Here is a 25,677-nt window from a genome sequence, read left to right as displayed (position 1 = left end):
AGCTTGATAGGGGTAATACCCCTAACTTTTTCCCTAAGATACTCAAAGGTATCCTTTTGAAGAGGTTTTGTGAATATATAAGCTAATTCCTCTTTGGTTGGCACATATTCCAAGCTTACCTCTTTATGTAATGTCCCCAATTTTTAATAAAATATTTTAATTACATTAATTAAATGGTCCTAAAAATTAAATAATATCACAAAGACCTATTTAATTGATTGATTTAATTAATAAAGGGGCCCAATTTTTATTAATTATTCCTAGGTGTTTGCTAGTCGACATTCTTTTGTAAACCCTTGGGAGTTTTCTTTGAAGGGGTATTTAAGTGCTTCATGTAAGAAGTTGTTAGTATGCAATTTTGGATTATATCTTTGTATTGTGAATTCCTATTGGAGTGCAGTATTGTTCACCATTTTGGAAGTGGAAGATCTTCCCTACTTGGCTTTCCAGTGTCAATGGGATTCAACCCTCACCCTATTCTATCTTTGTATTTCTTTGCTTTAGATCTAGCACATATGGAGCGACATCTTTGTTTGATAAGTAGGAGATATGTCAGTCAAATTGTGGTATTGCTATCAGGATTTGATTGTGTAGTTTTTGAGTCAAACTCATTGACCCATGTTTCATGAGTAGCAATTCAAACAAATCCATCTCTCACAAGAATAAATTTAACATTTAGCACTCATTGGATCTAGGTGATGCTCACAGAGATGAAGCACCAGGACTTCCCGGAAGGTCACCCATCCCAGTACTTCTACATCTTTGTTTGCTAATCATCTTGTTTATGTTTAGCATCCAATTGAAATGCACCTTTGCTTTGGGCATCTCAAATCTTCATTTCTTGGACCTCCACCTATGGTCATTTCCATATCGCCTTTGGACCGAGATTTACTTGGATTGAGATCCCCTTTGGATGAAGATTGCCTTCGGACCGAGATACCCTTTGGACGGAGATCCCCTTTTGATCAAGATTGCCTTGAGACAAAGATAATCTTCGCCTTCGGACCGAGATCCCCTTTGGACTGAAATTTCCTTCTGACTGAGATTCCCTTTGGTTTGAGATACCTTCTAGATCGAGATTGCCTTTGGACAGAGATACCCTTCGACCAAGATTGCCATCGAATCAAGATTGCTTTCAGATTGAGATCGCCTTTGGTTGAGATTGACTTCAGACTAAGATCCTTTTTGAACTAAGATTTCCTTTAGACTAAGATGAGATCCCCTTCGTATTGAGATTGCCTTCGGACCGAGATATCCTTCAGCCAAGATCGCCTTTGGACGGAGATCCCCTTCAGATTGAGATTGCCTTCGGGTCGAGATAGACTTCGGGCCGAGATAGCCTTTAGTCGAGATTGCCTTCAGATAGAGATCGCCTTTGGGACATTACAATCCTTCGAATAGAGATTATCTTCGGAACATTACACTTTCTCTTGTACTTGCTCTCTTAGGAAGTGATACTTTATGTATATGTGCTTGGTCTTGCAGTGCATGACCAGGTTCTTTGATATATTTATGGCACTTGTGTTGTCATAGTTGATAACCATCTTATCTTCAATCTTTTCTAGAATTCCTTCAAGTAGTTGTTTGATCCAAGCAAATTGAGTACAATTCACTGTTGTAGCTACATACTCCACTTCTATTGTTGACTATGATATGCAACTTTTCTTCTTGTTGACCCATGCAATTGGGCTTCCTCCAAGAAAGAATGCACCCCTCATCATGTTCTTTTTGGCATCTTTGTTCCACGCCCAATCAACATCGTTGAAGACACTAAGCACAAAGTTTTCTTTGCAAGGATAGCATAAGCCATATTCTTTAGTACCCTTTAGATATCTAAAAATCCTCTTCACAACAACCATGTGTAATTTCTTTGGATTAGCTGAGAATCTAGCCACTGTTCCAACAATTTGTGCAATATCTGGTCTACTGTGCACAAGATACTGCAATTTACCAATCACAAATTGGTAAAGAATTTCATTCACTTCAGGGTTCTCATCTTCCTTTAACAATTTACAATCGGTCACCATTGGGGTGCCTATCGACTTAGATTCTTCCATACCATATGTCTTCAGAATCTCCCTCGCATATTATGCTTTCCCTATGAAGATTCCTCCTTTCAATTGGGATACTTGTAGGCCAATGAAAAATTTGATCTCTCCGATTGTAGACATCCCAAACTCTTTCTTCATTGCTTATGCGAATTTCGTGCTCAACTTATCATCTCCTCCAAAGATGATATCATCTACAAATATGACAACAAATAGCTACCCAACTTCAGTTTCCTTTTTCAGGTAAATGTTGTTGTCACTTGTCCTTACAAACCCTATCTTGATTAGATACGAGTGCAACCTCTCATACCAAGCTCTTGGTGCCTGTTTTAATCCATACATGGTTTTTTGTTTTCTGCACTCTTGGTTCTTGCCTTCTTCATTCTAAAACCCTTTTGGTTGTTCAATGCACACTTCTTCCTCGAGAACTCCATTCAAGAATGCAGATTTCACATCCATCTGGTATACCTGGAAGTTCTTGTATGCCACAAAGGCTAGGAGTATTCTCGCTCCCTCCAACGTGGCCACCGGTGCAAAGGTCTCTCCATAGTCTATGCTTCTTCTTGTGCATATCCCTTGTAGACAAGTTTGGCCTTGTTTCTAACCACTTCCCCATCCTCATTCATTTTGTTTCTAAATACCCATTTTTTTGTCAATGACATTTTCGTGCTTTGGCCGGGTTACCAAGGTGGTCAATTTCTTCCTCCAGTCTTCATCCTTAAGTGCTTCCCTTGTTGCTTTGGGCTCCATGTGTAAGAGTAGACATACTGTCTCTCTTGCCTTTCTCCTCATCATCACTCCATCTTTATCTCCAATGATTTGATCAGCTGAGTGGTTTCTTCCCACATACTTGGCTAGCACAAGTTCTCCTTCACGTGCTTCCGCCCTTGGTTCTTTAGGCTGAACTACTTTTGCTTGTGCAAGCACTTGTTCTTGTGTTGCCTCTACCAATGCTTATCTCAGTGGTTCAACTAGTGCAGTGTATACAAATTGTTTTTAGTCTTCTAGTTCTCTCTTACTTTCCTCTTCGTTCTTCTCAGAGAGCGCATCCACCTTTATGCTGGCATATTCCACAATTTTATTCATCTGAAGGTTCAAACATCAGTATGCTTTGCTCTTAGTAGAGTATCCCAAAAAGATACCCTCAACACTCTTTGGTTCAAACTTCCCTTGATACTTGTCTCATTTGATGTACCACTGGCTTCCAAACACTTTGAAATAACTCACTAAGGGTGAGTACCCAAACCATAGTTCATAAGGAGTTTTCTTAGTACCCTTCTTCACTTGTACGCTATTCAAGGTATACACAACTTCTCTCTAGTAGATTTGTGCAAGATTGTTATGAATCATTAGTATCTTGGCACAATCTATGATTGTTCGGTTTCTTCTTTCTGCAACACCATTCTGTTTTGGTGTCTAGAGAGCTAACATATGTCTCTTTATCTTGTGTTCTTGGTAGTAGCTCTCAAATTCTTGTGAGGTGAACTCACCTCCCTGGTCTAATCTCAGACACTTCAATGCCTTACCAGTCTCCCTTTCTACCTTTATGTTGTAGGCCTTGAACATGTGAAAGGCTTCTGATTTTTCTTTTAAGTCGAAATTCCACATCATTCTAGAAAAATCATCAATGAACAACATAAAGTATGTGTCACTAGATACACTCTTAGTCCTCATATGACAACACAAGTCAGTATATACTAACTCTAAGGTCTCTTCAGAAGTAAATGATTTGCTAAAAAACTAGAACTGGCCAACTTACCTAGTTGGTAGTCTTTACACATTACATTGTCAAGTTTAGTAATAGGAGGCAAGCCTCTGACACATTTCTTCTTTCCTTAACAATGCTTTCAAAATTTATATGACACAACCTTTATTGTCATAACCAACTACTCTCATTCTTAGGTGCTAAGAAGTTATTCTCAGAGATATTGAGGTAGAAGAGGTTACCTCTACTTTGTTCTCCTATAGCTAGTAGTCTACTTGTCTTGTCAAAGATTTTGTAAGATCCTTTGTTAAATTCAAACTTATATCCTTTGTCTATTAATTAAGCTACATTCAGTAGGTTATACTTGAGACCTTCCACTAGATATACATCTTCATAGTTAATGGATTCATTTAGGGCTACGGTACCCTTACCTATTACCGTGCATGGTGAGTTGTTGTCGAACTTCACCATTCCTCCATTGTAGGCCTCCACCTCATGGAATTTGCTCCTATCATGAGACATGTGGTTAGAGCATCCATAGAGGCCCCTTAGAATGGAATAGCAGGGCCGATAGAGGTGGGGATGGATGGCGGAATCTCACTATCGATTATCCTATTCTTGTTGCTACTAGTGCTGGTCATTAGGGCTCTCTCCACCCTTTCTTTTGTCATAGAAACAAAGGATATTTTATCATCATCTTCATTGTCTAAATGGGTTGACTCTCCATCAGTCACACCTTCCTCAGCAATGTAGCATCTCTTCTCCTTTTCCTTAAAGCTTGGCCAGCTTTTTTTGTTTTCCTTCCTAACTGGCTCTAGATATCTAGCAGTGTAGTGTCCTACCTTTTTACAATTAAAGCATTTGAATGGAAGCTTACCTTTGAACTTCCCTTTTCCTCTTATCATTCTCTTTCTGAACATAGCCTCTAGTTGTTCTTGTTCGACTTCTTCAACGTAGAAACTCTCCAAGTCTATTCAATATCTGTAAGTGCTTTCTTCCTCCTTTCCACTTGGGGTTCCAACAGGTGCAATTGAGGCTTTCAACGCAGCTTCAACCTTAGGTTCACTATTGTCGAAGTTGCATAGCTCAAACATAGTGAGATTTCTATCAAGGCATCAAGAGATACCTTCATTTTCTCTATTGATCTCAGTTCCTGAATGGCTAGGACCCTTATGGCATACTTGGGTAGCAAGGTTCTCAGTATCTTTCTTACTACATTATCTTCATGCAGAGTGCCTCCAACAGCTCTGATGACTAGCATCACATCCTTCACCCTTTTGCCAAAGGTTTCGATGTCTTCTCCTTCCTGCATTCTCATCTCATTATACTTTCCTCTTAGGATATCAACTTTATCCTTTTGAACGTGCTTATGACTGCCATAGACAATCTTAAGCTTTTCCCACATCTCATATGCTGTCTACGTCTCCTCTACATCGTTGTATTCAGCATAAGACATAGTGTTGGCAAGTGCATCCATTGTGGTCGTATGATTTTCTTTGTCCTTTATCTAGTCAACATTGAGTGGAGCAGTAGGTTCCACATATTTGATCTCCACATGAGTCCAGTATGCATCTCCAAGAGTTTTTAGATGCAACCTCATTATTCTACACCATGAGCTGTAGTTTTCTTTTGAAAACTTTGGTGCTTCTCTTTTCAACATCTTGATCTTTCTCCTTGAGTTATTAGACTCTTTTCTTCAGATGAACCAGAATCTGATACCAATTGTTGGTCCACACATAGGTGAATATACTAGGGGGGTGAATTAGTATATCCTAGATAACTTTAACTTTTAGTACTTCTCTTTCTTCTCACCTATCTACTTGTTAATGCTGGCTATAACTTAACCGGTTAGATTTAAGCAAAATGCCAAAAAACAATAAAGACAAACATAGCATCACATACCGCAAGTATTTATTTTGTGGAAACCTAGCTAGGGTGAAAATCATAGTGTCTGAGATGATCCTTATAAAGTTTGCACTCTCCTGAAGTGCGCCCGATCAAGAGCTTATCTCTATTAGAAGATTACAAAGACACTATTAGGTGCCACCTGATTAAGGGATTTAGAAGCGACCTGTGGGAGTGTTGCCCAGTTAAGAGCAGCCCGGTTAAAGGATTTTTGAACACGAACTAATGTGCTGCCCTGTTAGGGGATTTAATACAAAGAACTTGTTAAAGTCTACCTTCAATGTGATTTATTGTTGTAGTGATTAGAAAACAACAAAAGGAATGATCTAATCAGAATAACTACTTTACTTATAGCTTGTATATAGATCACTTTGATGCTCCTCGAACCTATCTACAACTTTGCTCTGCACTCCCTCGGTTCTGCAACTCAGACACGATCGCTTACGTGCTTGGCTCTGCTAGCTACTACACGCTTCATCACTTGCATTGATCAGGCACACTTGCTTCTCCTCAACACACTATCTTTCACACGCTGTACGTGACTCCTCAACATCACCCTTCTCCTTTGAGATTACACTTAGCTCAGCTTTGTGGCGCTTTTTCTTTTAAATCTGCAATCTAACCTTTTTACTTGAAGCAACATTCTCTTATATAGTCATTATGTGCTTTGCTTTTAAACCCTAATCTACGAATTCAAATTTTGAATTCTCAAGCTTGTACCTTGCTTGTTCTCCTATTATTGTCACGTGTCATTCTTGTCATATGTACCATGTACGAACAAAAGTCACGGTTCTTTTGTGACTACAATGGCTTACTTTAGTGGAAAGAATTCAAATTTGAATTGTCCACAATGTGTCAGCACCATCACCATTAAATGTAACGTTGAATGCATTCTACTTGCTTCCTGACATGTTAGTTATAGACATCTTGCCCTTGGCTTCTCCTTACTATTTTATTGCTGAACCTTTCTTCATGACAATTGGTCACACAACCTTACCTAAATACTTGATAACATTCTTCATATTCGTTCACACTTAGCATGACTCTGTCTAAGTGGTTGTCCTTTATCTTATCACTGCCTCTTCTTAGCTTGTCCTTCTCATTCCCCCGGTCACACTTGTGAACCAAAGTTGCACATGTATGCTCAATATGCCTCACCTGTCCTAGCTTCATACCGATCGACATTCTATCTTCACCTTGATATCAATGACAATTAAGTTATTACTGAGTCACCGGTGTAATGTCCCCTTTTTCTAGGACATTATAATTCTATGTGGCCAGCTATCTTCGCCTAGGTTCGGAGGTGGAAAGGTTCTTTATGGGGTTCAATTTGAGATTTGATCTAGAGATTTCCAGTTCCAGACTCATCAGAGCAGTTTTGGTAGGTGGTACAGATGCTTAATATTTTTAGTAAGTAATCAGAGCACAGTATTTTCGGTACCTCAGTGTTGGTTTGGAAGTGTCTTGTCGAGAGCTCTCCAACGAGCTATTGCATGAGATTATCTGATTTCATTTGGTCTGCTATTTTAATGCTTGATGATTATTTGGTTTCCTGACTAGGTGACTATTAAAGTCATTTAACTTGTCACTTTATTTTAAAAAGTTACTATGTTCACTTAAGTGACTAAAGGACAAAAAAGGCGCTTTATCCCACATTGCCTAAAAGAGCGTGCATTACATTGGGAAAATGCATAAAGGTACAACAGACTCCACATGGGAGAATATATGAAGAATATAATATTCAAACAAATATTAATTTGGGAGCTAGAAACAGTTGCTGGTTATTTCTTCCAGGACGCAAACCCTTGAAGAAGCATTTGAAGGTTGGACGCAAACCTAGCCTTCTTACAGGTTTAATCTATATTGCCAATCTGACTATAAATTCTGTTTATAAGATTGGTTCATTTGGATAGTTGCATGTTATTGTATTGTTTTAGTATAATACAATAACGTTATTTGGTAACCATTGGTGATTAATTACTGGTTTATGTATGTATTTCTGAATATTGAATGGAAATAAACAAACTTTCCTGAGTTTTCTTTATGCAAATCTGCTGGTTACAAAATGGATTAAAGTCCTAGAATTTCTATCAAATGTTGCTTTTCTTTTCGGTTTAAAATCTGCAAGTTCGTATCAAGGGTTTTTAGTATAATATCTGGAAGGGGATATTATAGTGGTATCAGAGCTGGTTTTCTTGCCAGCCTGTGAACTTTTATCGGCAAATAAGAAGTTCTGAAAATCTTAAATGGAGGAGGTATGAGTTTTCTTAATAATAGCAAACTCCAGTTCAGAAGTTATTATTTGCGATTTTGAAGGAAGGTGAGTGATTTTCAGTTCAAGAATCAAAATATCTAGTGCAGACAGTATGCAACAAGTGAATACTAAGGAAAAGAGTGAGTTTTCCAATTCAAACAACAAAGTAAGTATCATTGTTTGTATTTGGAGTTTTGAATATAAGTGGTCCTACACAGGCAGTCGAATATATATGTGATAGCTAGTTCTTTGACATTGGTCTGAGAAAATGACAATAAGGTTCTTTCCAAGCTACGTACAAGGAGTCATTTATTGGCATGAGCATTCTTGTTAACACGTATGGAGTAGAATCCGGCTGGTGTAGGTTGGATTGCTGGTCGTCATTGAACAGGGACTTCTAATGCTGGGAGTATTCTATCCCATTCTCAACCAAGACGACGCCATTGTGGGTGAGGTAGGGTTTTAGAAACTGGCGGGTACCATTCCGAGCAGTATAAGGAAAAAAAAAGTGTGTGGGTCACTTCTTGTCGGGCATTGTCATCACGTGTTACCTCAAAGCATAATGGTAAAAAACGATTGCACAACAGTTAGAAGACCTTAGGAACTACGTAAGAAGAGTGTTTTTAACCTAACGTGAGTTACAAAGGGTGTTCATGGCACGTGAGGAGTGGACAGTAAAAATTAGAAGTCGCAGTTCAGTGGGATTTGGTCTTACCGAATACACCTGCGGCCATATAAACTCCAGTCGAGTTGAACGCATTCAGTAGCAGCCAAACGACTCACATTTATTCTGTGCCGGAATAGCACAGTATAAACATGGAAGATTACAGTGTTTTCTGGCGTCAACGTTAAAGGTTAATGGCGGGGTTGAAGGTCGATGGTTGTTTGGAGGTCTGAGACATCTTTAACCCATAATAAGCTGGGCATTACGACAGACAGGGTGGATTAGCATAGCAATCTTACATCAATTCGAACGTAGATGGTGATTGGTCTCTAGAACGTCCATTTTTAGGTCACGCAACTGATTACCTGTTGGCAAATAAACATCATGCGTCCAGCAATAAAGCATTCGCGACAGGAAGGAGGTGTAGTCGAGGTCGGGGTTTTAGGAGCGTACTGATACCATTGTCAACTTCAGTTCGTTGGAAGCCAGGGTGGAAATCTGAACGGTATTCCTGGGTTTCTTCAATGTTGGTCGGCTTCATATTGTGCTTGGGTTTGTTCTCTCCTGAACCTTTGCATTTCTTTTTTGTAATAAGATGTAATAAACTGTTATTACCAGCACAAGAAGTTATAAAGTCAAGTACTATTATAATATCAAATTCTGACTATCAGGCATATTTTGTACTGAACTTTGAATGTTAAATCAAAGTCCTAATATGATTTATATAGAAGCCATTGAATAGAATTGAACAATGTTAATGCTTTAATGTGTAGTTAGAGTGGCAATTGTTTGACGAAATTCCTACAGGCCAGAATCTTTATTATTTGATCAGTATTAGCTGAGAATACTACAGTTATTGTTTGACCAGTATTAGCTAAGAATATTATAGTGGAAGGTGCAATGTTTTGGTTTAAATGGTTACATTGTATCATTTAAATTAATTGGGACAATTTTGTATGGATACAGTATTAAACATGTGTTAAGGGTTGATTGTATGACAACTGTTTGTCAAAATTCCTTCCAATCAATACATATATTTCTGATCAGTTTAGGTGAGATCAGTACAGGTTCAGAATTTGTGAAGTTTAATTATTGTGATTGGCATTGAGTCGGAAGCAGATTTAGAAAGCTGGACGGTGTCATCTATATTTCGCAGGGGCATATCTCAGTGTAGGTCATCCATAGGTGACAGTTCAGTAGCTAGTTAATATGTAGCAGTACAATAGATCTTGATCAATCTTTCAATACAAGCATAGAAAGATAGGGGAGATTTGAAGACGCAAAACTCAAGAACATGGCTACAACAAACCTTCAAAAAAATAACAATTCAAGGTAATCTTGTGATGGGCAAGTCAAAGATCCTAATGAATGTAAAATTGAAGTGAGAAGACTATACGATGTTTATAACAAATTCTTGTCAAAGCTTCAAAAAGAATTTCTTTTCATTGATTACGTGGACTTTAGGGCTGCAAAACAAGACGGAAATGATAAGAAATAAATGCTATGATTTGGCTCGAGATCTCCTTGCAGAGGACAGGTACAAAAATTTATGTAACGAAGCCATTGATCAACTTGATAACAGCACTAAAAGGAAAGAGGAACAAGAGGTCCCTATAGTATCTAGAAGCCTCTATGATGAATTCCCAGTAGTTAGTGACCATCATACAGTTGATCTTATGAAAGGCAAAAATAAGACCTTAGAAAACGAATCAGAAAATTCATTTGATGACAATGAATCCCAAGATCATGATGTGGATGGACACGCAGCCACCTTGGAAGTGGATGTGTAAAAATATTGTTATATCATTAGCTTCTACCTCGTCAGTTGAGCCATCCTATGAGGTGCATAGCAACAAAACCCTAGATATTGAGGAGTGCCTAGATGATAGCATACATGATGTTGCTTATCATATGGTGAGTGACATTGATTCAGCCTCATATCACAATGAGGATGACAAATTGGAAGATTTGTGTGGAATTGTTTCATCACAAGGGGATCATCATTTAGCAAGCCAATTGAAGGTTAATGACAGGATGGTTGCCACAACCGTTAAGCATTGTGATGTTGCTCGTCAAATGTTGGCCACCTATGGTTGGTGTACTCCTTTGATAGATGAGCATGGTGATAGTGTTTTTTCCCTTGCAGAGATACATGCACTCCAAGAAGCGATTGGAATGATGAAACACAATTACCTACAACTACTTGCAGATAGAGATTTTCTTCTCGAGTGGGATTGCATTTGTTATGTTGCATTGCAGGGAAACAAGGAGAAGGTTGATAAGCTCACTCGCGAGCTTGAGGTGACTATGGACTCTTTGTATAGTGCCTAGTTGGCCCTTCAAGAGTCACAATTACAGATTGAGAAGCTTATAGAGGAGTTGAGATTGGCACAGTCTCCACCAACTGCAGATATTGTACAATTACATACAGAGGCAGTTGATAAGAATTTTATATCCATGGGTTGTAGTAGGGATGTGGTTACATCTATCACAGATATTTCAGCTAGGACGAGTACCTTGGTGGAGAACAGTAGAGAACCACTAGTTGTATCGAGTTCTCCTGAGGCTAGTGCTGTGACAATTGATACAGGACAATTTACTAGTAGCTCTTGTGTCACAATGGTGGATTCTCTTGAGAGTTGTGTGGTAGTACACGACGCTACTCTGTCATCCACGCAGGGCATTCGCAAAGTGTCATCCGTTTGGGAGTATAGCTCTCATGTTGATTTGTTTCCATCTCTTGGAAGCAAATTTGTCACTTCATTCCATGCAGCTGATTTTGGATGCCGGCTTGTTGATTTTCAGAGTCAGAGGGATCAGCTGCTTGATTCAAGTGTTTTTAGTGATGAGCCATTGACAGAGGTTGGAGCATTTTACCACAAATACATAGTGAGGAGTGCTCATCATTTTTCTTTTGACCCACGCACGGAGGACTTGATCATGCATCGGTGTGGGTTGGTTCCAGAATTATATCATCCTTTGTGGGATGAGTATTCACCATCTTCGGAAGGTGGGATTAGCAGATGCAAGCATCCAACTCAGCTATTTGTGGGGGATTACTTGCAGGGAAAGCTGTGAGTTACACATCACGCTGATATGTATCCAACATGGTTTACTACTTCTATGTCACAAAGTTCTCTTATGGGTACATGGTTATAGGACAACTATGGTGTCAGTTAGCATGATGGTTTGGTTAGTTATCACATCCATGGGAGTTTAGCGGGAGCTATAGAGAGATGTTGTGATATAGATGCTACCAAGTATTTTTACCTCTATATGGCGAATGGATGTGGGGTTCAATTATTTTGGGATCCAGGTGGCGACAAGGTTGACACGATGTATTGGTTGATCGGGGATCCAGGTATTATTAGTATCTTACATCTGGCAAATTATGCTGTGTTGCTACACAGCCACATGATTATGATCTGTGTGTTCCAGCCTTCTGACATATCAGAGTTCCAGAGATTAGGATTACTCCTTTTCCACCAGAGTGATATGGTGGTAGAGTTGGATTGGTTGGATCTATCATTGTCATCGATACAGTTATTGCAGGAGTGGTATAGGATTCATAGGAGCTGGTCAGTGGTATCTCAGTCAGCACACGAGTTCTCATTTGGGATCCAGGGGGAGCATCCCTATACACATTATCATCTTGGGGGTGGATATTGGTATATTGCCGAGCTCCCATCATCACTTAATAGTAGAGACTCGCAGGGGCACTCATGGAGTGAGGCATTCATTCTGATTGAGGGTAGTGGCACACGAGGCAGTAGCACATGGCCGTTGGTGTCCCTTTATGGTGGGACTTGGGATCCTGGCATTCAGTTATCAGGCACATTGATTCCTATTGTACTATTTCACTATTTTGAGTTTGGGAAGATGCATACTGGGGTACATCGACTGAGGAGTAAAATTGCATTCTCGAGGCGAGTATGGGATCCTGGCATTTGGTTTCTACGAGTATGGGCGGATTGCTTGAGGGCAAGCAATCTTTGAGAGGGGAGGCACTGTAATGTCCCCTTTTTCTGGGACATTATAATTCTGTGTGGCCAGCTATCTTCACCTAGGTTCGGAGGCGGAAAGGTTCTTTATGGGGTTCAGTTCGAGATTTGACCTAGACATTTCTAGTTCCAGACCCATCAGAGCAGTTTTGGCAGGTTGTCCAGATGCTTACTATTTTTAGTAAGTATTTAGAGCATAGTATTTTGTACCTCTGTGTTGGTTTGGAAGTGTCTCGCCAAGAGCTCTCCAACGAGCTATTGCATGAGATTATCTGAGTTCCTTTAGTCTGCTATTTTAATGCCTGATGATTATTTGGTTTCTTGACTAAGTGACTATTAAAGTCATTTAACTTGTCACTTTATTTTAAAAAGTTACTATGTTCACTTAAGTGACTAAAGAACAAAAAAGATGCTTTATCCCACATTGCCTAAAAGAGCGTGCATCACATTGGGAAAAGGCATAAAGGTACAACAGACTCCACATGGGAGAATATATGAAGAATATAATATTCAAACAAATATTAATCTAGGAGCTGGAAACAGTTGCTGGTTAATTCTTCTAGGACGCAAACCCTTGAAGAAGCATTTGAAGGTTGGACGCAAACCTAGCCTTCTTACAGGTTTAATCTATATTGCCAATCTAACTATAAATTCTGTTTATAAGATTGGTTCATTTGGATAGTTGCATGTTATTGTATTGCTGTAGTATAATACAATAACGTTATTTGGTAACCATTGATGATTAATTACTGGTTTATATATGTATTTCTGAATATTGAATGGAAATAAACAAACTTTCCTGAGCTTTCTTTATGCAAATCTGCTGGTTACAAAATGGATTAAAGTCCTGGAATTTCTATCAAATGTTGATTTTCTTTTTGGTTTAAAATCTGCAAGTTCGTATCAAGGGTTTTTAGTATAATATCCGGAAGGGGATATTACAACTGGTAACTCTACCAGTTAGTCCTTTAGACTTTAGACAATTATGCCAACATATAGTATCTGAGATGAGAATTAGACCTGTAGCTGATAGGAAATTAGTCTTTTTCAACGATGACTTCTGTTGCTTCACAGTGACTGATGTAATGTGTTTGGTGCTGATCCTAGATACCAATGTGTGACCAAAAAATGCAGATCTGATCTCCGCTCTGCAACAATTACAAAAAAACCCTTTGATATGCCTTGTAAGTTTGAAATCCAGCTCTTTATTGTGTTTGGAATGAATGAAATGGGGCTGGGCTGTCTTACTTATACAGTGGTATCAAGAATTGGGGCCTCTGTTCTCATAAATAAATTACCTCGAGTTTTGTGTGCAAAAAGGCCATTGATTTAATTCAATTGCTGCTTTTGGATATTAATTTCAATATTTGAATTGCAAAGTTTGAGGCCTTTATTTGATTTAAATACCAACCCACCTCGAATTTAGTGCTGGCCACCCAATTTTAGGGCCACTCAAGGCCACACACTACAATATTGGGGCCAATGTTCATTGAACTTTGGCCTTCTAATGCAGATGTCGCCTATAGGGCAAGCCCCATGTGTAATTTCCAGGCTGGGTGGATATTTGTTCTCAAAATTGTTGCATCAGTACTTCTTAAGAAATAAACTAAGTTTATTGAAGTTTGATGGGTATTTGTTCTCTTTTGCAAGTTAGCATGGTTTCTTGTTTCTCACTAGAATAGATTTGTTTTAGAAAGTGGCAGAAGGATTAATAGTATTGCTTATGGTGAGATTTTTAAGTTCATATCTTTTATGATTGGATGATTTCTAATTGTAGTGTAAGGTTATCCTAAATTTTTTAATAGTCAACTTAACTCTATAACTTCGTTCATTGTTCCAAATCTTGGTGAAGATGAGTAATGTGAAAATCAATTAGGTACCTTAGAAGATTGCATCATTTTATTGAGTTCTTGAAATTGGCAAAGTAAAGATAGTTTTGATTTTGTCTCTGTAGTATTGGTCTCTAGAACTCATAGGATTAGTCCATACAATTAGTTTAGGGTTAGAATCAGCTCACTAAAACCCTTTTCTTTTGCATTTTATTTTCACACCATTTGTAGAAGTGTGTCTAGAGAACTGAAAGCAATATCATTAAAATTAACGAGTGTTAAAGGAAGTGGGCAAAATTTGGAATTAAGTAATTGTTAGCATGAATGTTGAGAGTATTCCTTTGGGGAGTTTGTTGGCATGTTTGCAGAGATTATTAAGTGCTTATGCATTGCATTCATGACTTGGTTTGTCATTGATGTCAACATATTGGTTTTCTGGATGGAACAGTCAAAGTTGTAGAGACAGTTTTGTTTAGCACGGTCAATGGATGCAGAGTTGTGTTCAGTGGGCTTAGCTGAGTGTTGTTGGATATGTTTTTATGATGTGCCTAAGTGCGTGGAAGTTATGAAGATTTGAGTTAGTTACATCGGTTTTATGGAGGACTGGTTGCAGGCTAGTGTAGGAAACTGTATGCTGATGTTTGAGTTGTATCTTTTCAGCAAGGTTGAAGCTTGTTCAGTATACTTGGATTTTGGTTGGAGACATGTTCGTGGTAGCAGAATCAAAAGATCATTCTGTGTTGGAGTGTAACATGTTCTATGTTCACTGTCAGACTGTCTATTGTTATGAACTGATGTATTATGTATTGTAGCGTGTGGAACTTAATTGTAATATCTTATGATGGTCCTCTATTACTCATTGTACATTGGGGAAGTCTAAAGGCCAACTCATTAGTTGTTTTAGGACTAGTAGAAAGGAATGACATTTTCCTTGGTTGTATTCATCTCATTTTATAATAGTGATTGTATGCGAACTTCGGATGCGATATTGATGAGATCAGAGTATTGGCAAGATAAGTTGTTGTATTAGTCAATTCACCCTTGGATATGTCATCCTAACAATTGCTTAGTGAAGACAGTTCTGAAGCAATTTGGACAGTGGGTTCAGTTGACTCCTATCAGCTCCTAATAGGGTTGAAACAACTCATAACAGGGTTGGAATCTTCTAGCAGGGATTCAAAGTCTCCTAACAAGGATTCATATGTACTGATTGTATTGAATTGACACCTAACAGGGTCACATCCTTTTGCAAAGAACTTTTATATTAGTACATCTTGTGGGCATCAAGCCTGCCGAGGTTTCCCTTTGATCAAGGATTTCCCTAGTTGACACATCATGTATCATTGTGTATGGTTATCATCTTTTGGTTGTATGTTTCAGATTTGATAAAGTTAATTTAAGTAGTTTTAAAGTGCATAACTGATTCGCACCACCCCCCTCCCGCTCAGTTATATTGGGGGACTTTACTTTCTAGCAGTAACATTGTAGAACAATATCATAAACCCCCCTTGGGTACCAGCGATACATGAAACCAATTGTGTCTATCCCAATTAAAATTTCCTATATTTGGAGCCTTGGAGTCAACTTTGTGATCACATAGTTTATCTCACTAGGGATTTTGTTCAAGAGAGGATACAGTACCTTTGTTATTTTAGTCTATGTTGCGGGGGGGGGGGAGGGGGGCGGGGGCACAAAACACTCACCAACATGATGTTGATAAGATGACCATTAAGGGAGGATATTAAAGTAATATTTAATTATTTAATGATCATATAGTATAATTTAGTAAGTTTTAGCTTATTTAGTTTCTTTCGAATTAGTAATTAATATTAGATTATGATCACTTCTGTTTAGAAACATTATATCTTCAATTGGCTATGAATCTAACCTCTGTTCACTTAATATATTTTCCAATTACCATAACAAGAGTGTCCCCTTTTCTCCCTAGATGCTTTTAAAGCTAGGTAAACTATTAATGACATTAGGATTTTCATGAACTGTGGAGTCAACTAGCCCGTGCTCTCATTTCACAAGCAAAATGAAAAATCCAGAGGACCTTTTCTAAGGAATTCCAATTCACTGCATTAGCTTTTGAGTTGTCCAGATTTAATATTATTCCATTCCTTTCACCTGCACCAAAAGATTGAAGTTAAGATTGGTTTCTTATCAATTTTCTGTATTCCATTGACAAACCTTCCCTATTCCATCAAAATCAGAATAATTAGGAGAAACTTCAAGAAGTCAGCCATATTGAAAACTGGCTTTTAATTAACCAAGTATATAGGTTCATTTTTCTTAGGGATAATAACGGTGAAGGTATGACAGGCTCCTGCAATTTTTCCTCGATCTTTGGTTGCTTTCTTTCTTGATACCCTTATTCTGTTCAATTTTATATTGTCCAGAAATTGTATAGGATATCTGTGTTTAACAGTGAAGTTGTACAAGATTTGGAATTCCCATCCAAGAATCTTTTCAACAAAAGTTACAAGTTCTCTCAAGTTGCAAAAATGACAGAAGATTCCATGATTTGAGGCAGAGCCTGTTGTTGTGCTATGGACGTACTTCAGAACTAGGGTTTCTTACAAAATCTTAGATTCAGAACTATCTCAGCCTCTTGAAATTTAAAGCTTTCATTATATTGGGGTCACTTCTGCTCTAGGAGTCTAAAGATTGTTATAAATATACGTAAAAATCCTTGTCTGTTAATGTAGGTCAAGAAATTATAACTATATTGATATATTTAATTGGAATATTTCCTTCATGTACCATTAACATGAGATAGAATTTTCCATGAGACAGTTCAGCACATTTTTATTTAGAATTTTGAACCTTTGTACTATGCAGTTTGAACACTTTGAAGTTTTCCAGAGCCAAGGACCCGTCTCTGATATTGGAGGGGTGATTTCGTTGTAGACAACAAATGCAAGTATGCATGGGGCAACAATTTGAGAATGTGAGAATTTGTTTTTTAAGAATATTGCAGTTGAAGAACCTCTTAAAAATTTGCAGACATCCGCAGTTGCTTCTCTTGCAGTTGTTGGGCCCATAAATCTGTAACTATTACGAATGGCCTTTGTAAGCCAAACACGACAGATCAATTCTTATTTGCCCTTGTTCACAGTTCCAGGCCTTCGCTACTATTTCTTGCTGGTGTTATTGTGTTTTTATGATTTCAAATTCTTGACATTATTTAAAGTTGCAAAAGACTCACTGTGAAGAGTCATTCAATGCAAAGAGCAAAAAAATAATAATAATAAGAAAACTTGCAATGTCATTGAGGCAGTCTGAAACCCTTTCAAAAACATGATAGATAGTGGTTATGCGTTGAAGAACCTGATAAAAATCCATATCATCTTTCAAATCTCTCTATAATTTCAGGATTTTGATGTTGCAGAAGGACTGAAGTACTCTTTACTTTATTTATTCGGTGAATACATAGCCAACCAAATTGTTGAGGCCCACAAAGGCTCTTTGGATCCTCATTGTTTCAATAAAGAATCCTCCACTTGGAAAATATTTCCAAAAACATTTTCAATAGGAACTATTAAGTTGGCCAAAAGTATGACACAAGTTCGTATGTTTACCCTCATCTCATTACATTAGGTGGTAATGAGATATCTTATACCTTGATAGTGCAACTGTTCTTGAAATGAGATTGCAACTGTTGATGCCATAGCATGACTTTTTCCTTTTTCAAAAAATAGTGTTACTCAAATATTAATGCAATTTTATAAGAATAAAGCAAAAAACAAACTTCACATTGAAGAATAGAGGCTTACAATGATGCTGAACTTTTAAAGGCTATAAGTTCATATTTAGAAGGTTAAAACGCAGTTGCATTTAATACAAAACAATGTATTGGGTAATCATATTGAAACAATTTCATTTTTTGTAAAATGGTAATTGAATGCAGATGATATTTATAGTATTTGCAGTAAACATTGGAAGGAGTTTAAAGCAAGCTGTTTGCATAAAATGTGAAGTCTATCTTCAGGCAGCAAGATATTAACTTTGTTCCTGGAAGTTGTAATGTCTTGGATTGGAGATTGATATCACTGTCACTAGGACAAGCAATGTTGAATGCATTGAAATTCAAAATCATTAAATACCTAGTAAATGTGGGAGTTTATGATGTGTAAGAAGATGCTGAAGTAGCATTATTAGTAAGTCTATTCCTTGATACAAATAAAGTAGCTTGCATACATATTTCAGTCATCAATATAAATAGAGGTGTTAGAAAGTATATTTGCACAACAAATGTTAAATTGTAGGAGGTTAATATGGGTGGAGAAGTTAAGGCCATCTGCTCATTTTTACAGGAGTTTTCTGCTAGTGCTTAGTGATTCACTCAATCCTGGTGAATTTTCTGACAGTGTTCTTTGTTTTTTTTTTTTTTGAATAGCCAGATTTGTGTGGAATTTGCCACCCCGAATCTATTGTGGCCCATAGCTAAATGTATCTTCTCAAGTTCACTTTGTATCCCATTGCAGTATCAAGATTCCTGTGTTGATTTCTTTATCAGAGTGGAAGTTGTATAATTTAATGTTTTAGGTTATAAATTTTTGCTGAATCAATATAGCTTTTTTTGGGACATAAGTATTGAAATTAAGAGAAAGTTCCAGACTATTTTCTATCTCTCGCAGAAAAATTGAAGCATGGTTGCAGTCTGTACCTGGTACTCCTGTGCAAAAACTTTGTCATTATTGTAGGCAAAGGGCCTTGTTCTATTGATGCTTATTGTCATTCCTTGCAGGAAAACAAGGCGGTCTTGCAGCCATTGTTACATTGGCATCATCTGTTGATTATACAGTCTCAAACTCGTCTCTGAAGTCAATTCTTCCACTTGTAAGTTCAAAGTGTTAGTTTCTGTAAATCAATGCTTTCTTTTGGATTTGCCATTATTTATTCTCTTTTGCAGAAGCATTCTTTCTTATTAGTTTGCTGAAGGTCATATGCTGATCACACAGGCAGATCCAGCGCAGGCTATAAATGTTCCTGTTCTTCCCGTGGGAACATTAATGGCAGCTATTTATCAACTTTCGTCACAATTTCCTATTTTGTCTTCACTCAATCGCCAGGTGTCTGCTGATGATATGATGCATCCAGAGCTGTTTAAGAAGCTTGTCTTAAGTAACTTCTGTAAGTTTTTTTTCCTGTCAATGATTAATGATTAGTTGGACTATATATTCAAGAATTTACATAATCCACTCTGCATATTAAACTTGAAAACGTCAAGTACAACATTATGGATGACTGGCCATCAGAGAAAGAATATTGATTGATATTTGGAACAAATTTGTTTGGGCTGTTTGGAAATAAATAATGGAAAAAATCAGTAGTGTGGAAGGGGACTACAAGGCTATTAATACCCCAGCACATCTATATTAACATAATTTTGCACATGGAGAAGCACATGGGTTATTACAATGCTGCTAAGTGCTACCCATTAAAGCAGGTTTGTGCTAATCAGATTTATCCCCACTGTTATAGTATTACAATATTCTTTATGATTCTGACATCTGAGATCTGCCACATTTTTGTTGTAGGGCAGGCGTCAATTTTGGCAACGATTCAATTCAAATGTTTATATTCCTCATAGAGGACATGCAAACTTTAGATGGGAAACAAGAAAGCGTAAAGGGAAATAAGAATAGTTTATTTCAGAAATTACTCTGATCTAAACCTTATAATAAATATATTTGTTTTGATTACTATGACCTATTCTCGTTGGTGAAACATCACAAACTAATAATGGAGTCCTAACAACAAATACATACAATTAGTTATCCAAGCAAATAGACATGCAACAAAGTGAGTTTGTTAATCTGTACTTAGAAATTTATGTTTCAACAGGTACAGTACCTGCAAAGCTGATCTTGCAGCTTGCAACGGCTTTTCGTCCTGGTGGATTGCAGAATCGAACTGGGTCCATCTATTACAAGGATAATTTAGCAAAATGCAAAACTCCTGTTTTAGCAATAGCCGGAGACGAGGACTTGATTTGTCCACCAGAAGCTGTTCTTGGTATGTTAATGATCAGTGATAAAGCATCTTATCTGAGTGAATGTGTGACACTAATCTGTTGTTGAACTCTTTGGGGACATGATGTTTTTTTAAACAGATACTGTGAAAGAATTTCCTCCGGAATTGGTTACTTACAAATGCTTTGGCGGAGATCACAATGTACATTATGCTCATTATGATCTTGTTGGGGCCCGCCTGGTATCTATTTTTGTCTCAACTTGTAGTCATGAATTTGTCTTTTAATTAATATTCTAAGATAATTTCAAATTGAAAAAGCAATCATCCAATCATCATCTGCACTGTTATATTGTTCTCAGGCAAGCAAAGAGGTATATCCCTGTATTTTTGAATTCCTTACCAATCATGACAGTTGTGAAAGCAGTGGTATTTCAGAAAAAGGTAAGTTGCTTTCTCAATGCATGGCAATTCTACGAGGATTGAAGTAGACTGTGAAAAGGGCGTTGTTGATATATAGATCCTTGTCTTGTTGCAATTTGAATGATTTATCATTTACTTGTTTACTAACTCTGGAAGCAAAATCCTATTGCTGAGTATTTTTCCTTCTTGTTTTTGCCAGGTAGAATAGTTTTGTCATGAGACATCTATTTTTTGACTCTATTTGTATTACTAATAAACAGCAAGTATAGGATGGACATTATCATTGTCATTTCAATCAAAATTTCCATGCTTCTGGTATTTCAACTTGTTAGCTGCATCATTCCCCCCCCTAACCCTGACGATGGATCGCAGAGTATAATTTGAAATTTTGATGGACAAAATATTATACAAAAATTTAATCCAAAAACTGTTGTATATGGACTGTAGAGATCTCTTATCATTGTTCATTGTTAATTAGTCTTGTTTGATGGAAAGTGCATGTATTTATATCCATAAGATTATGGCAGAGAGGTGGTCTCATTTGCCTTGTTTGTCAAATACATCACAAGTGTTCTTTTAGGCCCTTGGATGTGTTGTTTTGTGATTGTCAAAGTTACTAGGGTGAATAAACCAATGGTGAAAAATACGTGCAAAATAAACACTTCATATTTTTGTTAATTAGGAGTTTTTGTAGACATTGAAAATAGAAAATTTGAAAAACAATGGAATAATATCTGTGAATCCATTTAAATAGAGTTAAAACTTAAATGAAACTCAACAATAAACACAAGTTGTAAAAGGCACATCAATAAAAATGTTCATTGCATTCAACTTGAGAAAAAAATGATGGAAATGGTCCAGGTTCAAATCAAAGGTTAAATCTTGCAACCCTTCATTTATTTTGCAACCAAGGATATGTGAAAACTAACACTATTGCAGTCACTGATTATTAATCTCCTATCGTAAACAATTATTAAACTGTCATAAATAAATTCACAGCTAATATCGAAAAATAACACAACTGCAACTTCACCAATAAAATATAGAAATAAATTCACAACACAAAGAACACAATATTTTTGGACAAATTGTCCTTGGAAAAGCCCCTAAGGGAAAACTAGTTCTGTAGATGGAAAATTTATTGACTTCAACAAATCAAGACATACACAATTCCTTGCCTCTCACTGGCAGAATCCAGACAACCTCCTAATTTCTCCTGTTGATATTCCCCACTACTATTGCCAATGCTATCATTGCGCCCTTGCTAATACTGCAAGGCTATTTGCTATCACTGCAAACTCATTTGCCAACATTGCAAATGCTTCTACAAGTTGTGTTCCTCTATTCTGTCCTGTTCTGTTCTCCAAATGCCTCCCTTGACCCCCTTTTATACTACCTAACCAAGAGGTTTTTAGTTGCTTCTTGATCAAGGCAACCTAACCAAGAAGTTTCTAGTTGCTTCTTGATAAGAACCTAACCAAGAAGTTTTTAGTTGTTTCTCGATTAAAACAACCTAACCAATAGGTTACTAGTTACTTCTAGGAGTCAATTAATTAACAAATATTTGTTGTAACTCTTAACAAATATTTGCCAATTAATCACATATGGATGAACAATTGTCCAAGCCATCTAAAACAAACACTCCCTCTTAGTGAGGAAGCTGTTCTGCATGACACCCAACTTATCTGTGAAGAAAATGAAAATTTCCTTCCCCAATGCCATAGTCAGAATGTTTGCTACTTGCTCCTTTGTAGGTATGTAGTGTAGTTGAACAACTCCCAAATCCGTTATCTCGAACTCTTCTGCAAGGTCCCTCTTACAGTCTTCTATGAGCCCTAGTGAACCTATAAGAAACATGTCATCCACATAAAGAACAAGAATGAGAGTCTCACCACCAAACACTAAGTAGTAGAGGCTAGCATTTGCTTAACTCTTCAAAAAGCCCATTTCTTGCAAGTATGTATCAATGCGCTCATACCACACTTTGGGAGCTTGCTTGAGTCCGTACAATGCTTTTTCCAATCTACACGTGGGTCTCTTTGTTGTGTGCTACAAAGCCTTCTGGTTGCTCTATGTATACCTCTTCCTTCAATTCACCATTAAGGAATATTGTCTTGACATCCATTTGATGGATTTTCCATTCCATCTGTCCTGCAAATGAGATCACAACTCATATAGAAGTATACTTGGCCATTGGAGCAAATGTCTCCTCATAGTCTATTCCCTCTTTCTGAGAGAACTCCTTGGCTACGAAGCTTGCCTTGTATTTCTCAATGCTACCATTTGCATTGTGCTTTATCTTATAGATCCAGCGTGATCCAACTACTACCCTATCTGTTGGTCTAGGAACTACCTCCCATACATCATTTGAATTATTGAGGAATACTCCTCAACCATAGCATCTTGCCATGCCTGATGCTTTGCAACCTCCTAATAGCTGGAAGGTTCATTGTCTACCAACTGACTGACTAATGCTATATAGTCATTGAACTTGGTTGGTTGTCTTTGCTATCTAGTACTCTTCCTAGGAGCTCCCACAAACTCCTGAGTATCCCTTTGTGTCTCTTGAACCTCACGGTTCCTGCTGCCAATTGTAGAGGATGAAATATCAACCTCTGAGTCTTCTAGATGCATTTCCTATTGCACTTGTTGCTCCATGCTCTGTGAACCTTCACCACTTGAGCCTACACTTGTACTGGTAACTATACTTGTGCTTTGTTGCCCTTGACTAGGCCTTGGAGCTTTTTTTGGCTGCTTACTCTAGTCATTTGTTAGCAAATCTCAGTACCTTCTAAATGTCTTGTCCTCTATGAACTTAACATCGCGTCTGACAAGAATTCTTTTGGTCCCGAGGATAAAAATCCTATATGCCTTTGAGATTTCATTGTACCCAACAAAGTACCCCCTCTCTACAATTTGATCTAACTTGGTACATGCATCACCTAGAATATGATAATATGCCAAACTCCCAAATATTCTAAAATAGCTAACATCAGGCTTCTTTCCTGTGAAAGCTTCCTCTGGTGTCATCCTTCCTAGTACCTTGTGTGAAACCCTGTTTTGAATGTACATTGTTGTACTACATGCTTCTGCCCATAAATAATGAGGCATATCTTGCTCACGTAGCATAGTTCTTTCCGCCTCCGATATAGAATGGTTCTTCCTCTCAGCAACTCCATTCTGTTGTGGATTGTAAGGAACAATTCACTCTCTTTTGATTCCTTCTCTAGTATAGAACTCTTGGAAGTTATTTCCTTTGTACTCACCTCCATTGTCTAATTTAAGAACCTTTATCTTCTTTCTTGTCGAGTTCTCCACAAGAGCCTTGAACTCTTGGAACTGACTAAAAACCTCATCCTTGGTCTTCAAAAAGTATATTGAGGTCTTCCTAGAGAAATCATTGATAAAAGTAACATACTACTAATATCCTCTGACAGACTTTGTTAACATCGGTCCACATACATTTGAATGTACTAGATCAAGAACACCTTTAGATCTAGTGTCACTCCTTGGAAAAGATGCTTTCACAAACTTCCCCAACATGCATCCCTTCATACATCATCATGCTCTATGCTCACCTCTAGAACACTAGTCACCATCTCACGAAACAATTTGAGTGCTCCATGATGAATATGGCCCATCCTCCTATGCCATAGCTCTTTAAGATCTTTAGGATTACTTTTGCTAATGAGTACCTTAAGAGTATCAAACTGCAACCTATAAAGGCGACCACTCCTAACTCCATTAGTTATGGGTGATTTCCAATCCTTGTGCTTAATCAACACATGTTCCTCCTTAAAGAGTACATTATACCCCCTATCCTAAAAAATAGATATACAAATCAAATTCATACCTAAGCTTAGCACATGCAATACATCATGAATTGGAATTATCTTTCCATTCTCCCTCTGAAACTGAACAATCCCTTTCCCAACTGAGTTGAGTTTGGATAAGTTTCCCATAGAAATTTGGATATTGGTGTTCTCCTCCTTATAATTGGAGAAGTACTCTCTAACTCCTGTCATATGAAATGACGCCCTACTATCTATATACCAGATAGTCTATGAGGTTGAGCTCACCATACAAGCTATAAGTGCAAATTCATCTTCCAGTCTATTGGAGAGTTCTTTTGCACTTGTTGAAGCTGCTACTTGCTTCTCTACCTTCTTCCTTTCTGGGCAGTCATTGACAGAGTGACCATACTCGTGACATCCAAAGCACTTGACCTTAGAAAGGTCCTTCTTCTTCTTCTTCTTCTTCTTCTTCTTCTTCTCACTTTGTGAATTTGATCCTTTGCTAGATTCCTTCTTTTCTTTCCCTTTCCCCGCTAGGGCAACATTTTCCTAACATTTTCTTGTTCCACCTCACTTTTCTGACTCTTGTTGGCCCCATTGACAAGACTTAGTCTAAACTCCTCCTTAGTGAAATCAGTCCATAGTCGATCCCAACTCGGTAAGATATCTCGTTCACTAACAACTTGAACAGACACTCCATTATTTAGAAAACCCATTTAGGGCTATTTTCACTAGCTCATCATCATTGGGACTATCTTCAGTAGCTGCTAACTCGAAGCCTAGTGAGGTAATTTGTAATGTCTTCTCCCTGGTTCATTCGAGTATTCTTCAACTTTTCTTTGAGAATCATCTTCTTGATAGTGGTAGCATTCTGGTATAGATTCAAAATGGTGTCCCACATCTTCATTGTATCTAGCTCTGAAATATGTGGAACAATATGATCCTTGACACTATCAAGGATAATCCTCCTCGCCTTGGCATCGTCCTTCTTATATGTTGCAAGCTGTGTGAAATTGGTTGGTACAACTACAACATTGGTAACATAATCCTTGATACCATTCGCTTCCAGCAATAA

At 37.6% G+C, this 25,677-nt stretch overlaps 1 protein-coding gene across 5 annotated transcripts in view; it reads left to right on the top strand.

The window, feature by feature from the left end:
• LOC149578596 (uncharacterized) overlaps positions 1-21,245 on the top strand; it is a 90,207-nt gene extending 68,962 nt beyond the window's left edge. The window contains exons 5-11 of one of the 5 annotated variants that reach the window (XR_016364613.1): positions 19,160-19,251; positions 19,374-19,545; positions 19,743-19,861; positions 19,958-20,430; positions 20,528-20,628; positions 20,748-20,829; positions 21,008-21,245. Coding sequence is in view for 2 of the 5 variants with exons in the window: in XM_089830113.1 (XP_089686239.1) it covers positions 19,160-19,251; positions 19,374-19,545; positions 20,260-20,430; positions 20,528-20,628; positions 20,748-20,876 (665 nt within the window). In the remaining 3 variants the exon portion in view is untranslated. The other 4 variants (XR_016364612.1, XR_016364611.1, XM_089830117.1 and 1 more) reach the window with 4 other exon arrangements.
• The last annotated feature ends 4,432 nt before the right edge of the window (positions 21,246-25,677 follow it).

This window comes from Cupressus sempervirens, chromosome 1 (genome assembly GCF_028749045.1).
Source record: "Cupressus sempervirens isolate cs-2001-9-10 chromosome 1, ASM2874904v1, whole genome shotgun sequence".
NCBI lineage: Eukaryota > Viridiplantae > Streptophyta > Pinopsida > Cupressales > Cupressaceae > Cupressus > Cupressus sempervirens.
This window is presented reverse-complemented; position numbering and strand designations above follow the sequence as displayed.